The sequence below is a fragment of the Aulonocara sp. 'chitande type north' Nkhata Bay genome, linkage group LG1, assembly GCF_057382095.1.
Source record: "Aulonocara sp. 'chitande type north' Nkhata Bay isolate Kocher_YH1m ecotype deep benthic linkage group LG1, A_spYH_male_GT1.1, whole genome shotgun sequence".
NCBI classification, from domain to species: Eukaryota; Metazoa; Chordata; class Actinopteri; order Cichliformes; family Cichlidae; genus Aulonocara; species Aulonocara sp. 'chitande type north' Nkhata Bay.
Genome location: NC_141344.1, coordinates 23,443,268 through 23,456,542, shown reverse-complemented (window position 1 = coordinate 23,456,542; position 13,275 = coordinate 23,443,268). Strand labels below are relative to the sequence as shown.

The 13,275-nt window shown below is 40.1% G+C and overlaps 1 protein-coding gene across 3 annotated transcripts; it reads left to right on the top strand.

Annotated features, from left to right (window-relative positions):
- The first annotated feature begins 6,576 nt into the window (after positions 1 to 6,576).
- On the top strand, positions 6,577 to 11,789 carry sult5a1 (sulfotransferase family 5A, member 1). 3 transcript variants are annotated; one of them, XM_086299018.1, is made up of 7 exons: positions 6,577 to 6,669; positions 8,051 to 8,369; positions 8,611 to 8,822; positions 9,970 to 10,096; positions 10,193 to 10,284; positions 10,501 to 10,681; positions 11,488 to 11,789. In XM_086299018.1, the coding sequence occupies exons 2-7, from the start codon at positions 8,231 to 8,233 to the stop codon at positions 11,598 to 11,600; spliced, it is 864 nt and encodes a 287-aa protein (XP_086155144.1). In that variant the 5' UTR covers positions 6,577 to 6,669; positions 8,051 to 8,230; the 3' UTR covers positions 11,601 to 11,789. The 3 variants fall into 3 exon arrangements, with proteins under 3 accessions (XP_086155144.1, XP_086155136.1, XP_086155128.1); XM_086299010.1 differs by lacking the exon at positions 6,577 to 6,669 and adding an exon at positions 7,636 to 7,755 and having other exon boundaries at positions 7,958 to 8,369; XM_086299002.1 differs by lacking the exon at positions 6,577 to 6,669 and adding an exon at positions 7,655 to 7,755.
- Positions 11,790 to 13,275: the final 1,486 nt, after the last annotated feature.

Below are 13,275 nucleotides of genomic sequence, written 5' to 3'. Positions count from 1 at the left end.
TCTGAATGAATTTCAATCAATGATAAACCTTTTATATTGGAAGTTAATTTAAGAGAGTTTAAGTAATATTCAATTTCAATCAAAACCAAATTAAATGATGGGGTTGAGTCTTGAAATTGACATTTATGTATGTGGAATTAATAAGATGGAGCGGCCGAAGAGTGAACTGTCAAAAGTACTGAATATGACGTCACTTATTTATGTGCGAATGTTTAATAATTAAAGTCAGTCACCCACCCCTATATATATATATATATATATAGGGGTGGGAGTTAAAAAGCTTGTCTTCATCCCACTCCTTTTCGAGCTAAACTTGTTTTTTCTTTTTTTGTGTAATTGTACATTACAATAACCTTATTATTTGGTTGCTCGAATAAAAGACATTCATTCATTCATTCATTCATTCATTCATATATATATATATATATATATATATATATATATATATATATATATATATATATATATATATATATATATATATATATAACACCCAGCACCAGCACGCCCCTGCAGGCGGTTTATCCTTCAAGCTCGGGTCCTCTACCAGAGGCCTAGGAGATTGAGGGTCCTGCGCAGTATCTTAGCTGTTCCCAGGACTGCGCTCTTCTGGACAGAGATCTCCGATGTTGTTCCCGGGATCTGCTGGAGCCACTCGCCTAGCTTGGGAGTCACCGCACCTAGTGCTCCGATTACCACGGGGACCACCGTTACCTTCACCCTCCACATCCTCTCGAGCTCTTCTCTAAGCCCTTGGTATTTCTCCAGCTTCTCGTGTTCCTTCTTCCTGATATTGCTGTCATTCGGAACCGCTACATCGATCACTACGGCCGTCTTCTTCTGTTTGTCTACCACCACTATGTCCGGTTGGTTAGCCACCACCATTTTGTCCGTCTGTATCTGGAAGTCCCACAGGATCTTAGCTCGGTCATTCTCCACCACCCTTGGGGGCATCTCCCATTTTGACCTCAGGACTTCCAGGTTATACTCGGCACAGATGTTCCTGTACACTATGCCGGCCACTTGGTTATGGCGTTCCATGTATGCCTTGCCTGCTAGCATCTTGCACCCTGCTGTTATGTGCTGGATTGTCTCTGGGGTATCTTTACACAGCCTGCACCTGGGGTCTTGCCTGGTGTGATAGACCCCAGCCTCTATGGATCTTGTGCTCAGAGCTTGTTCTTGTGCTGCCATGATTAGTGCCTCTGTGCTGTCTTTCAGTCCAGCTTTGTCCAGCCACTGGTAGGATTTCTGGATATCAGCCACCTCCTCTATCTGCCGGTGGTACATACCGTGCAGGGGCCTGTCCTTCCATGATGGTTCCTCGTCTCCCTCCTCTTTCTTGGGTTTCTGCTGCCTGAGGTATTCACTGAGCACTCGGTCAGTTGGGGCCATCTTCCCAATGTATTCTTGGATGTTCGTTGTCTCATCCTGGACTGTGGTGCTGACACTCACCAGTCCCCGGCCCCCTTCCTTCCGCTTAGCGTACAGCCTCAGGGTGCTGGACTTGGGGTGAAACCCTCCATGCATGGTAAGGAGCTTTCTTGTCTTTATGTCAGTGGCTTCTATCTCCTCCTTTGGCCAGCCTATTACCCCAGCAGGGTACCTGATCACGTGTTGATGGCCCGGATCTTGTTCTTACCATTCAGCTGACTCCTCAGGACTTGCCTGACCCTCTGCAGGTACTTGGTGGTTGCAGCTTTTCTAGCGGCCTCTTCATGGTTCCCATTCGCCTGCGGGATCCCCAAGTACTTGTAACTGTCCTCTATGTCTGCAATGTTGCCTTCTGGTAGTTCAATCCCCTCAGTTCTGACTACCTTCCCTCTCTTTGTTACCATCCGGCTACACTTCTCCAGTCCGAACGACATTCCAATGTCATTGCTGTATAGCCTGGTAGTGTGGATCAGTGAATCGATGTCTCGTTCACTCTTGGCATACAGCTTGATGTCATCCATGTACAGGAGGTGGCTGACAACTGCTCCGTTCCGTAGTCTGTATCCGTAGCCAGTCTTGTTAATGATCTCACTGAGGGGGTTCAGGCCTATGCAGAACAGCAGTGGGGACAGAGCATCTCCTTGGTAGATCCCGCACTTGATGGTGACTTGTGCTATGGGCTTGGAGTTGGCCTCTAGTGTTGTACGCCACATCCCCATTGAGTTCCTGATGAAGGCTCTTAGGGTCCCATTGATCTTGTACAATTCTAGGCATTCCAGTATCCAGCTGTGGGGCATTGAGTCATAGGCCTTCTTGTAATCAATCCAGGCAGTGCACAGGTTGGTCAGTCTGGTCTTGCAGTCTCGGCTGATTGTTCTGTCTACCAGTAGCTGGTGTTTTGCGCCTCTGGTATTCTTGCCAATTCCTTTCTGTGTCCCGCTCATGTATTGACCCATGTGCCTGTTCATCTTAGCCGATATGATGCCTGACAGGAGCTTCCATGTAGTACTGAGGCAGGTTATTGGTTATATATATGTATATATATATATATATATATATATATATATATATATATATATATCATAAAATTCAAATTCAAATTTTTTTATTTGTCACGTACACAGTCATACACAGTACGATATGTAGTGAAATGCTTGGACAACTGCTCGTGACCTAAAGAAAACAAAAAAGGAAAAGGCTATGAATAAGATAGGAAATAAATATGAAAAATTACAAAGGGTAAATTTAACTAGGAAGGAATAAAATATAAATTATGGTTAAAAATGAAATAACTGTACAACACAAATTAGAATGAAGGGTAAATTTAACTGGGAAAGGATAAGATAAAATATATAAATTAAAGTTGAAAATAAAATAACTGTACAACAAAATACACAATATAGAATAATAATCTGACAATACTATAATATTGGCCTAGAGCTGGGCGATAGAACGATAACGATATGTATCGCGATATAACTTTTACGCGATAGAGAAATTAAGCTATCGCGATAGACCTCGCCGCTCTTGTCCTCTTAAAAAAAAAAAAAAAAAAAAGGTCAGCCAATCTAAATTAAGTAGCGCAGAGCCGAACCAATCACAGCCGCAGCGTCACGTCGCGTGACTTGTTACGTACAGCACAAGTGCCAAGCCGCACGTGTGTTTGTTTGGGAAGCAGCCAGCGGGTAATGGAGCCAGCGCGTAATGGAGGAAATGAGTGTGCCGACTAGAAAAATCAACCGAGCGTGACCGAAGAGAAAACAGATGATGGTTCCAATGCCGGAGAGATTGTTGAACGGAAGAGCCATAGAAGTTCCGTAGTGTGAAGGTATTTCGGCTATTTCAAGTCTGACAAAAAACAGAGTAGCGTGCACTGTAAATTGTGCCGAAAGCAAGTCTGGAAATACAATAAACTGGTGCATGCGTCACACTGTGTGCCACGTTATTGTTTCGGTGAAATGAATTTCTACAATACTGTTTCTGTTAATTGTACTCTCTGCAGTGTTTAAATGCTTACATATATACACACAGTTACTGTCCCTCCACACATACGACTCGGTTCTGCTTCTATTAGTGATGGGTCGTTCGCGAACGAAATGGCTCTTAGATCCGGATCTTTGACGTGAACGACGCGAGCCGGCTCCTTGACGTGAACGACGCGAGCCGGCTCCTTATCGCGAGCCGTCACGTGGGGTTTTTTTTTTTTTTCTCTCGCACTTTTTTTCCGCTTCACTCTGCACGCGAGCCTTGTGCTTTACGCTGGGCAGAGGGGGGAGGGGCGGTAGTTACACTCAGTAGCACAGGAACAGAGCCAGAGAGAGAGAAAGAGAGGCAGGGACAACAACATTAGAAAGGTATAGTAATCATCCACAACTATTTTCGGTTGCAGATGATAAAGGATTGAGAAAGTTTATTCATGCAGGTCCATATGACAGAGAATATGCATGTTCTTTTAGTTTTCATATTATAATTTATATTTAATTGTGTTGTGGTTTGCAGTGTTTTGTGTTCTTTTCATTTTAAATTTGTGAAAGGAAAAAGCTGAAAATTTAAATAGTTAAAACTTGAAATGTGAATAGTTGATTTTTGTATTATATGATTTATTTATTACATTTTATGTGGAGTGAATAAATAAAAGTATATTTACGGTGGCCCCTAGAGACAAAGCACATACAAACTTCAAATCACGTACGAACTCTGAAGCATGTACAAACTCCAAAACACGTAAAAACACGTACAAACTCCAAAACACGTAAAAACTCGTAAAAAACACGTACAAACTCCGAAGCACGTAAAAACTCAGAAGCATATAAAAACTCAGAAGCACATAAAAACTCAAAACACGTACAAAAGACAACAGAAGTGCTCCAGGATGCTGGGCGCAGTGTTGAGCCTTTGTTATCTTGTGGCTACACAAGCCAGCAAGTACCAACGACCGGATTTGGTGTGTGGTAATAACAGGTGAATGAACTTTTTTTTAAAAATTATTTGAATATATATATGAGTGCCTGTGTATAAATACACAAACAATACACACATGCTTTCAATTGTGTAATTTAAGTGATCTAGTAGCTCTGCTTTGGAAGTTCAGTTCATGCTAGAAATGTGTTTTGGAGTTTGTACGTGTTTTGTCTCTAGGGGCCACCGCATATATTTATATATAAACATATATAAATAAAACCACTTGTTTTTATGTTAGTAATTCCTTTTGTGCATAATTTTATATTATTGTTAATAATAAATTAATTAAAGCAACAAAACAACCTGAAGAGCCGGTTCGGAGCCGAAAGAGCCGGATCTCTAAAAAGAGCCGGAAATCCCATCACTAGCTTCTATGCCCCAGCTTTGTTTACTTTTTCCCACCGAGGCTTCTAGACTTCTGATTGGCCAACATTTCTGCACGGTTAGGAATCTAGCGCCACCTGCTGCTTTGGCATGTTCATAACAGCGTTTTCCTTCATTTCTGCCTTTATGTGTGGACGGGATTATTTTTTAAAACGAAAACGGAAAATCTCCGTTTTCAAAAATACCCGTGTACGTGTGGACGTAGCCTCTGTCTCTGACTGGAAGCGCTAATTCGTCATTCGGCTTTTGTCAGACTAAAGTAACTGTTAAAACTGTTTGAAAAGCTCAGCTATACAACAAGGAGAGATTGAGAATGTCCTTTTAGTTCTCAGTTTATTTGATATTGACAAAAGTTAGTCAGTTTTGTCTGTTCTTCTGTAAAACAAACTAAGATTTATTTTTAGAATTAATATTTTGTTTCTAAGTGGAATTGACAATTTAGTCTGTTTCGTTTGTTCTGTTTTGAAACTTAAACGCTTTAGCGGCTGCCTTTTGTGTAGTTTGCAATATTTGCCTTTATTTATCTGAAAAAGTCTCATGTTCCTTAAGTACATCTACCCTGTTGAACTTATTATGGGAAATAAATATTTAAATAAAAACAAGCTGCTGATTATTTCACATTTTACTTGTGAGCAACGGCACATTTAAATCTTACAAATATAGTTATTTGGCTTATATCGTGATAGATATCGTTATCGCCTGAAATGAAAAAAACATATCGTGATATGAAAAAATCTCATATCGCCCAGCTCTATATTGGCCATATTATATTTACATTACCACAGTGAGATGACTATAGTCTCATGAACAACATTAACTAATTGTTATTTACTAACTAATCTTAACTGTTCAGCACAGAAATGAAGCCCAACAATCATGTTTTACAGTCCCGTGGTCTCAGCCTCAGATACTCAACTAATCAAAGTGATGTCATGACAAAAATGAATGACTAACAAAACATTTTTCTCCTTCATTTCTGTCAAACAAAGCTGTATGTACCGTGTCTCGCGGTTAGTATCATGGTTGCTAGGCAACCTGAACAGCGCGACAAAGCGTATACCGTCCCATTTCACAAGCCTCTCACTTCCGCACTTCTCATACTTATAGTACGCACCGTACGTAGTATGCGTAGTGCGCGTACTTCAAGCGTGCAGACCCTGAATTGGGACACAGCTTCAGGGCCTGTTGAGCTGATCGCTGGTGTCCTGAGAAAAATGGCGGCTCATTCTTTATGTTACAGAAGCAAAGAGACACAAGACCAGGCGGAAAGGGACGATCGTTTGGTGAAAATGAGAATCTGCGAATATGTGGAACACGGAGAGTGGAATATGTAAACAAACTAACAAACAAACAAACTAAAAAAAGTAAAAACAAAACAAAACCAGTGAAGCTGGAACACCGGGGCTGTGAGCTCGGTACACTCTGTCAGCTGACTGTTAGCAGAGCTAGTGACATCTCTGAAAACATCTGAGCACTTTTGCAAACATGTTCTATGTTGACAACCTGACCAGACAAGTGACGCAGCAACATTTGGGGCTAAAACACTATTAAAAGTGTAGTTGGTGACAGAAAAACGGGATATTTTACTTTACACCACCACCATTGCTGCCTGTTCATTCTGGGATACTTACTGGGCTTAAGCCCGGGTTGTTTTGTCAGAAGCCCGGGGTCTTTTGGAGTGTAATTTTTTCATAGTTAGATGCCTGGCTGACAACTGTATAAAACAAAAAGTACACACAATACTCGAAGCACATAGTGCACACTGCCTAATATTGGTATTATCCGAGCGCAGGCACTAAGGACTTAGCGAGGGGGCGGGGCAGCTGCTGCCTGCGAGTGCTGTTGGAGAAGCGCAGCCAGGCAGACAGAGGACAGCTGAAGTTTGACCAGGTACCAAAGCAAATCATTCGTACTGTACAAATAATGTAAATGTGACGGTGTATCACGAAAGATTGATATCAAACTGATCACTTGACCCATATTACGTTACTTGCTCTTCAAGTGAATCAACAAATGGCGAAATGAAAAGCTGAACAACAACAATGCTGTTTCTTTAGAGAGTCTTAGCTTACGTGTGTTTATTTCATATTTTCAGTTGTTTCCCTCCACGGCTAAATAAATCGGTTTCAGTAATGCAGTGATATACAAGAATGGACATAAGGAGCTTCTTTCAAAGAAAAAACTCTGGTAGATGTTATTTTATATATTATGCTTTGTATGTTGTTCAGTATATTTCTATGCAAAACAAGAGGAATTTCAACACACAGCAGTATATTCACAGTTTAAACCAGATATTTACATACACTTTATGGAAAACACAAGAACATTGTTTTACTGTACAACATCAATTTAGAGTAAACTTGTTTTGTTTTGGATAAATAAATATTGAAATATCTTTTGAATTCGTTAAATGTCAGAATAAAGAGAGACAGAGCTGTCTATTTTTTATCACTTTCATCAGATTTAGGAGTACATATACACTAAGTTTATTTTTAAGAAGCTTCTGATAGGTTAGTAGAGTCCATGTGAGTAAATTGGTGGCACACCTGTGGATATAAGGCAAAACACAGAGCCTGTTTCTGTGACATGGGAAAATCAAGAGATGTCAACCAAAACACCAGGAAAAGAATGTGTGTGGCTCCATTTGGAATACAATTTGGTGATATTTACAATTAAGAAATACAGATAGTTTCTCTCTTTACTCTTAAAGTTAACAAATATGTTTTTTATTTGTTAACTTAATATCTAGTTTCAACTGTATATTTTATGATGTTGGTGTTTGGCTTGATTGTCAGCACAAAGAGGGAGAGAGAGAGAGAGAGAGAGAGAGAGGAACAGAGAGGGAGAGAGAGGAACAGAGAGGGAGAGAGAGAGAGAGGAACAGAGAGGGAGAGAGAGGAACAGAGAGGGACAGAGAGAGAGAGAGACTGAAAGACTGGAGGCCATTGATAGCAGCTTATGGAGTGTTTTTCAGTGGTGAGTAATACTATATAGTCTTTTGTGTCCAAGTAGTTCATACATTTAAAGCTATAAAAGAAACCCATTGTACATTTTGAAAGCAGTCATTGAGAAAATGTACCACTTGTACTACTTTTCTTCTTTTGTCCCATCAGTCTCTGTTTTTTAACATGTACAGATTTTCCCACGTTGCTGACTTAGCTGTTATTTCCTCTTTCAGTGTGAATACCTGCATACGATATTTGGAAATTACTGCAAGTAACCCCCACTGTCTGTGTGACACGTTAATTAGCGTTTCCTCTTTCTGCTTCAGTCTGTGTGGTCATTGTCTGTGTGTTCTCAACAAGAAAGACACACAACAGGAGAGCATAGAGGCAGAGAGGCAGGCGGAGCTACAGACAGACAGAGCTACAGAGCAGATCACAAAAAGGAGATTAGAGCAGAGGCAGCTGAAAGGATATCAAAAGCAGTAAATAGTTTGTTGAAGGTGGATATGGCCAGGTTAGATGTCACAGAGATGTTTCATGGCATTTCGTTTCCTGGACACCTGCACACTCAGGATTCCTTGAAATATGCTGTCAGCTTTCCATTTCTGGATACGGATATTCTCATAGTGTCTTATCCAAAGTCAGGTAAGAGAGAACAAACTTCCAAAGATACACACACACACACACACACACACACACACACACATGTTAAGCAACTCAGTGAAAACATGGTGACATAGATTGTGGTGAGTTTAGCAATTTACATAATAACTTCTTACTTTTCATTTTAAGCATTTCGCTGAGTTTGAGTAACTTTCTATGGTTTATATGACTGAATTTCATCAATGTGGGCTCATCAATGCCTCTCACTCATTCCTCTTAACAGGTACCACATGGCTACAGGAAGTTGTGACTCTCATACGCACCAGAGGGAACCCAGGGTTGTCCCAGACTGTTGAAAACTGGAAAAGAGCTCCTTGGTTGGAGCACTATTATAGCTCTGCTCTGCTGGAGGCCTTACCTACTACAGCTCGAGTCATCACTACACACTTGCCTCATCACCTGCTGGGCCCTGCCCTCCAGCACTCCAAAACCAAGGTCATTAAAGTGCACATTTAATTGATAGATTTATTCTAAACATTCGCCAATGTTGGAGGCTGTTACCCACTGAGCCCATGCCTGCTCTCTGCAGCCTGGCTGACGTTAGCAGTTTGCCGCACCAAACTAGTCTAATAAGGGGATTTATAAAACTACTGACTCTACTGACTATTTAAGACCTAATACTGAAAGCATAACGTGCCGGCATCAGATCTTTAAAATGTGCATGTGTATTTTTAACACAATGAGACAAGTTAATACATTTATCAAGCCAAATAATGTCCAATTTGTAATGTCATGCATTCATTTAAAAATAATTCCTACAGGACATTATTAATTATTTTGTGGTAGATCCGAACAACAAACAACACTTCTTTATCTGATCAGGCAGAGTGTCCAGTTGACTGTAGTGTGGAAGCTTAACTTAACTCCACTGGTTTGGCTGGTTTATATACTGATTTGACAGATACCCTATACTGATGTACACAGTAAGCTGAGTTTTGACTTTTATTTGTTGTTGTTGTTGTTTTTACTAGTTATGGTATTATTTACACTTTGTCTGTCAGATAACACAACTAGTTGATTTTTCTGCTGTAAATCTCATTATTAAGCTGTATCTCAGTAATTGTGTATTTTTTCTTTTAAAGCAAAAACACAAATCACAGAGAAACATTTCAAGATTGACAGCTTTTTCTGAGAAAGCACTGTCATCCAGACTTGACAGACTTTTAGGTGCCATGAATTTAACTGATAAATATTTGTGTTTTCTGTTTTTGTTTCCATTGTGGGAAAGCGTCTAATTCTACTTAACAATCTTGACTGCTGATAGAAGTCTAGGGATGATTTCTTGAGCGTAAAGGACAAAGCATAATTTCTTATTAAGTAAAGAGACCACACCCAGCTATGACACTGTGGGTCAGTTGTCCAGTTAAATTAAAATCTCTGAAAATGGGGGACTGTGTTTAAAGGTCTCTGAAATTTCTACAGTTATTGCAAAACTTTTGTGAAACTCCTGGAGTAAAAGCACATAGTCTGATTTAAAATCCTCTGTGGTTGTGCACAGAGGGAAAGATTACCACAAAAAGGATCAACTAAATATTTATGGACATAACTGTGAGTAAACTTAACAACACATGTCATGTCACAGGTCATCTATGTGAGCAGAAATCCTAAAGATGTGGTCGTGTCCTTTTACCACTTCCACAAAATGGCCAACTTCCTCCCTGAGCCTCATTCATTTCCAGATTTTTTGGACCGATTCCTGGATGAAACAGGTGAGGGTGACTGTTTTGCTTGTTGTATCATTGTGCAGCTACAAGTTTCAATCTGATCAGATGTGCAGTATTTCTTCACACGCTTGTTTGTTTCAGTTTCTTTCGGTTCCTGGTTTGACCACATTAAAGGCTGGACCAGTCAGATTAATAGCAATCTGCTTCACATCACCTATGAAGAAATGTCGCTGGTAAATTATTGCATCACAGCTAAGCACACTATCCCCTGTAAAATATTCATTTGCTTTGTTCCCTGGTCACAAAGTCAGACGCAGGTCTGAAAAGTGGAAGTACACTTCTTCAAACTGAACCCTATGGCTCATTACATAATTATTTAGCATTTCAAGGAGGTCTCTCATGTCAGTGAAGTGAGGAAATTTAAATTGCACTCTTCTTCCTGCTGCCAGGATCTGCACGGCACCATAAAGAAAATAAGCTCGTTCCTTCAGTGTCCCCTGGTGGAGGACGAGGTCAACAACTGCGTGAAACACTGCAGCTTCAGCAGCATGAAGGAAAACAAGATGATCAACTACACTCTCGTCCCTCAGGAAATAATGGACCACAGCAAGGGCTCCTTCATGAGAAAAGGCAAGTTCTGCTGAACTGTAAGCAGATTAGATGTCTGAGAGTGTCTTAATGTGACCAAAATAGTAGCTGCAAAAATGCAACTTGCTGATAATCTACTGACAGACTTTTGGTAACCTATGACACATTGAGAGCTCTCATCAGTGTGTCATAGGGCATGATAGACGAATCTTAGAGGTCTCAAGAAAATAAAAGGAAATGGAGGAAAATTTATGTTCTCAGTAGCTTTGCTTTTTGCATCATTTCATCTTCATGATAATTATCTTCAAAATAAGTAATGAGAGAAAAACTGTCTGTTTGGTTTAGCTGCACAGTTCACCGTTCCTGTTCACACTAAACGGTCTAAGTGTTTTTAATTTCCTTTCAACTGAATAACAACTTCACCCAGCCTAACCGCAACCTGTTCACAATACCGCCATCTAGAAGGAGATATACAGAAATATCACCTTTGGTCTTCTGGCTGTGAAACTATTCAATTAATATTTAATGACTCAATTATAGACATTTGAATTTTTGAAATTGTCCCTTTTTTAGTAGCATAAAATGACGAGGTAATTATTCAGTCTTCAATAGTCCTATTCAGTCTTGTCATCAAAGGTTCAACTGAATGATAACTCTTTAATATAAAACACAGTACTACCCAGTAAACTATAACCAAATCCCTTTTTAAAATACATTTCTGATTTATATTTGAAAATCACGTCTTTGTTGGCCTTCAGACAACAGTTTTGATGGCTAAGGAACCAAACAGGACAAAAAAAAAAAGATCATTTTGACTTTTCTCTCTGTCTTTCCTTTTTGCAATGCAGGTAAAGTGGGAGACTGGAAAAACATGTTCACAGAGGAGGACAGTAGAAAATTTGAAACCGTCTTCACCTCAAAGATGATGGAGAACAGCACTTTAGAGTTTGTGTGGGAGTAGTGGTCCTACAGACCACGAGAGTATAGATCACATCAACTGCTCCCTTTCAAACTAGTTAATCATTTATGTGTGGATTACAGTATATGTTAACCCTTCACTTGTTTTGTGATAATTATGTTTTGAATTCTTTAATTATGTTGTTCATGTGAAACCTACAGTGATGCTTTTGAGGTTGTCTTCTTCTTCTTTTTCTCCTTTTTAAGTTATAAATAGATTAATAAAGCTTATATGCTTGAATGTGTCATGTCATTTTTGTTTCCTTGGTTCAAAACAAGTGGCACTTTACACTTCAGGCTAAGAAGTTGACAGTTACGTAACCATGACAACAAAGAGCAGAGGGAGAAGTCCAGGTGACAGGGTTTAACATAAAGCTCTTTGTCCCCATGCCTGAGTCGTCCTTGTGTGTCCTTTTACTTCAAACACCTCACCTCTGTTTAAGCAGATTTATATGCATAAAAAAGTAATTTTATTCAAACATCAGGTATCTGTTTGATTTGGATTTGAATTTTTGAAGCACAACCACGCTTTAGACTTTTTAAGCAGTCTCTTTAGTCTGTATGTATTTATGTCTGTGTAACAAGTGTGTGATGTTGAAACTCACAGCACTTAACATGAGCAGCCACTGAGCGTGCTTTTTATTTCACAGGTGATTGTCTGTGCAGTTCATGTTGATGTCATGGTCCTGGGCCATGTTGGCCCAGTATTCTTAGTTTTTGTGTGTTTTGTGTTTTGTTCCCTATTTATGCCTTGGTTCCTAGGTTATTTAGTTAAGATGTTCCTTATTTGGTTACCTCCTGTGTGCCCCTGTGTATCTGTGAGCCCTCGTCTCTCCTTGTGTTTTATTCCATGTTTTCCCCAGCCCGTTATGTCTGTGTTCTCCCCGTGCTCTCTCTCCTCCTGTCTGAACCTCCGTGTACTTCCTGTTTTACCTTGACAGTCTCTCGTCAGTATGCGTCATGTTGTGTTCACTCCTGCCCTGTCTCGTTATGGTTATCTGTGTCAGCTGTGTTCCCCGTGTGTTCCCACTTCCCTCGTTAACCCTCTGTGTATTTATGTCTGCATCTCCCTCAGTTCGGTGTCGCGTTCTCCCTCATGCTGTGTGTGATTCTCCCTGTGTTTCTTGGGGCGCTTTATATTTAGTTTTTCCCACTTTAGTTTTGTATTACCTGTGATCTGCCTTTCCAGCAATAAAGCTGTGTTCTCTGAGTTTATTCCTCGTGTCCCCGTGAGTGTGCGTTTGGGTCCTCTCCTGCCTGCCACACAGCCGAATCATGACAGTTAGTGTGCAAGAATCTGCGTTTTGGCTACTTCATTGAGTGCGTGCACCTTTAAATCGAGACGTCATCTGGCCTGATTTGAAAGAAACCATTCAAACTCAAGCTTGAAAAACCTTGAAGCTGTGAAAGCCCCCTAATGAAAGAATCATCACTTCTGAATGCAGTTAAGGTTTGTTGGAGGTTTATTGGAAAGTGAGCCAAATGAGAGAAAGAAAACTATGCTTAGGCCTTCTGCCTTTGATTGTGAGATAAATATGTCTTGCAGAACATTCAATAAATTTTGGATTGATTTATCTTTACCATTTATTAGGGATACACATTTCCCTCTGTTTATAAAAGACGCTGGCCTCTTCTTCGTCTTTCACCTTCTGTCACTGATTATTTCGATTTTTGTCACA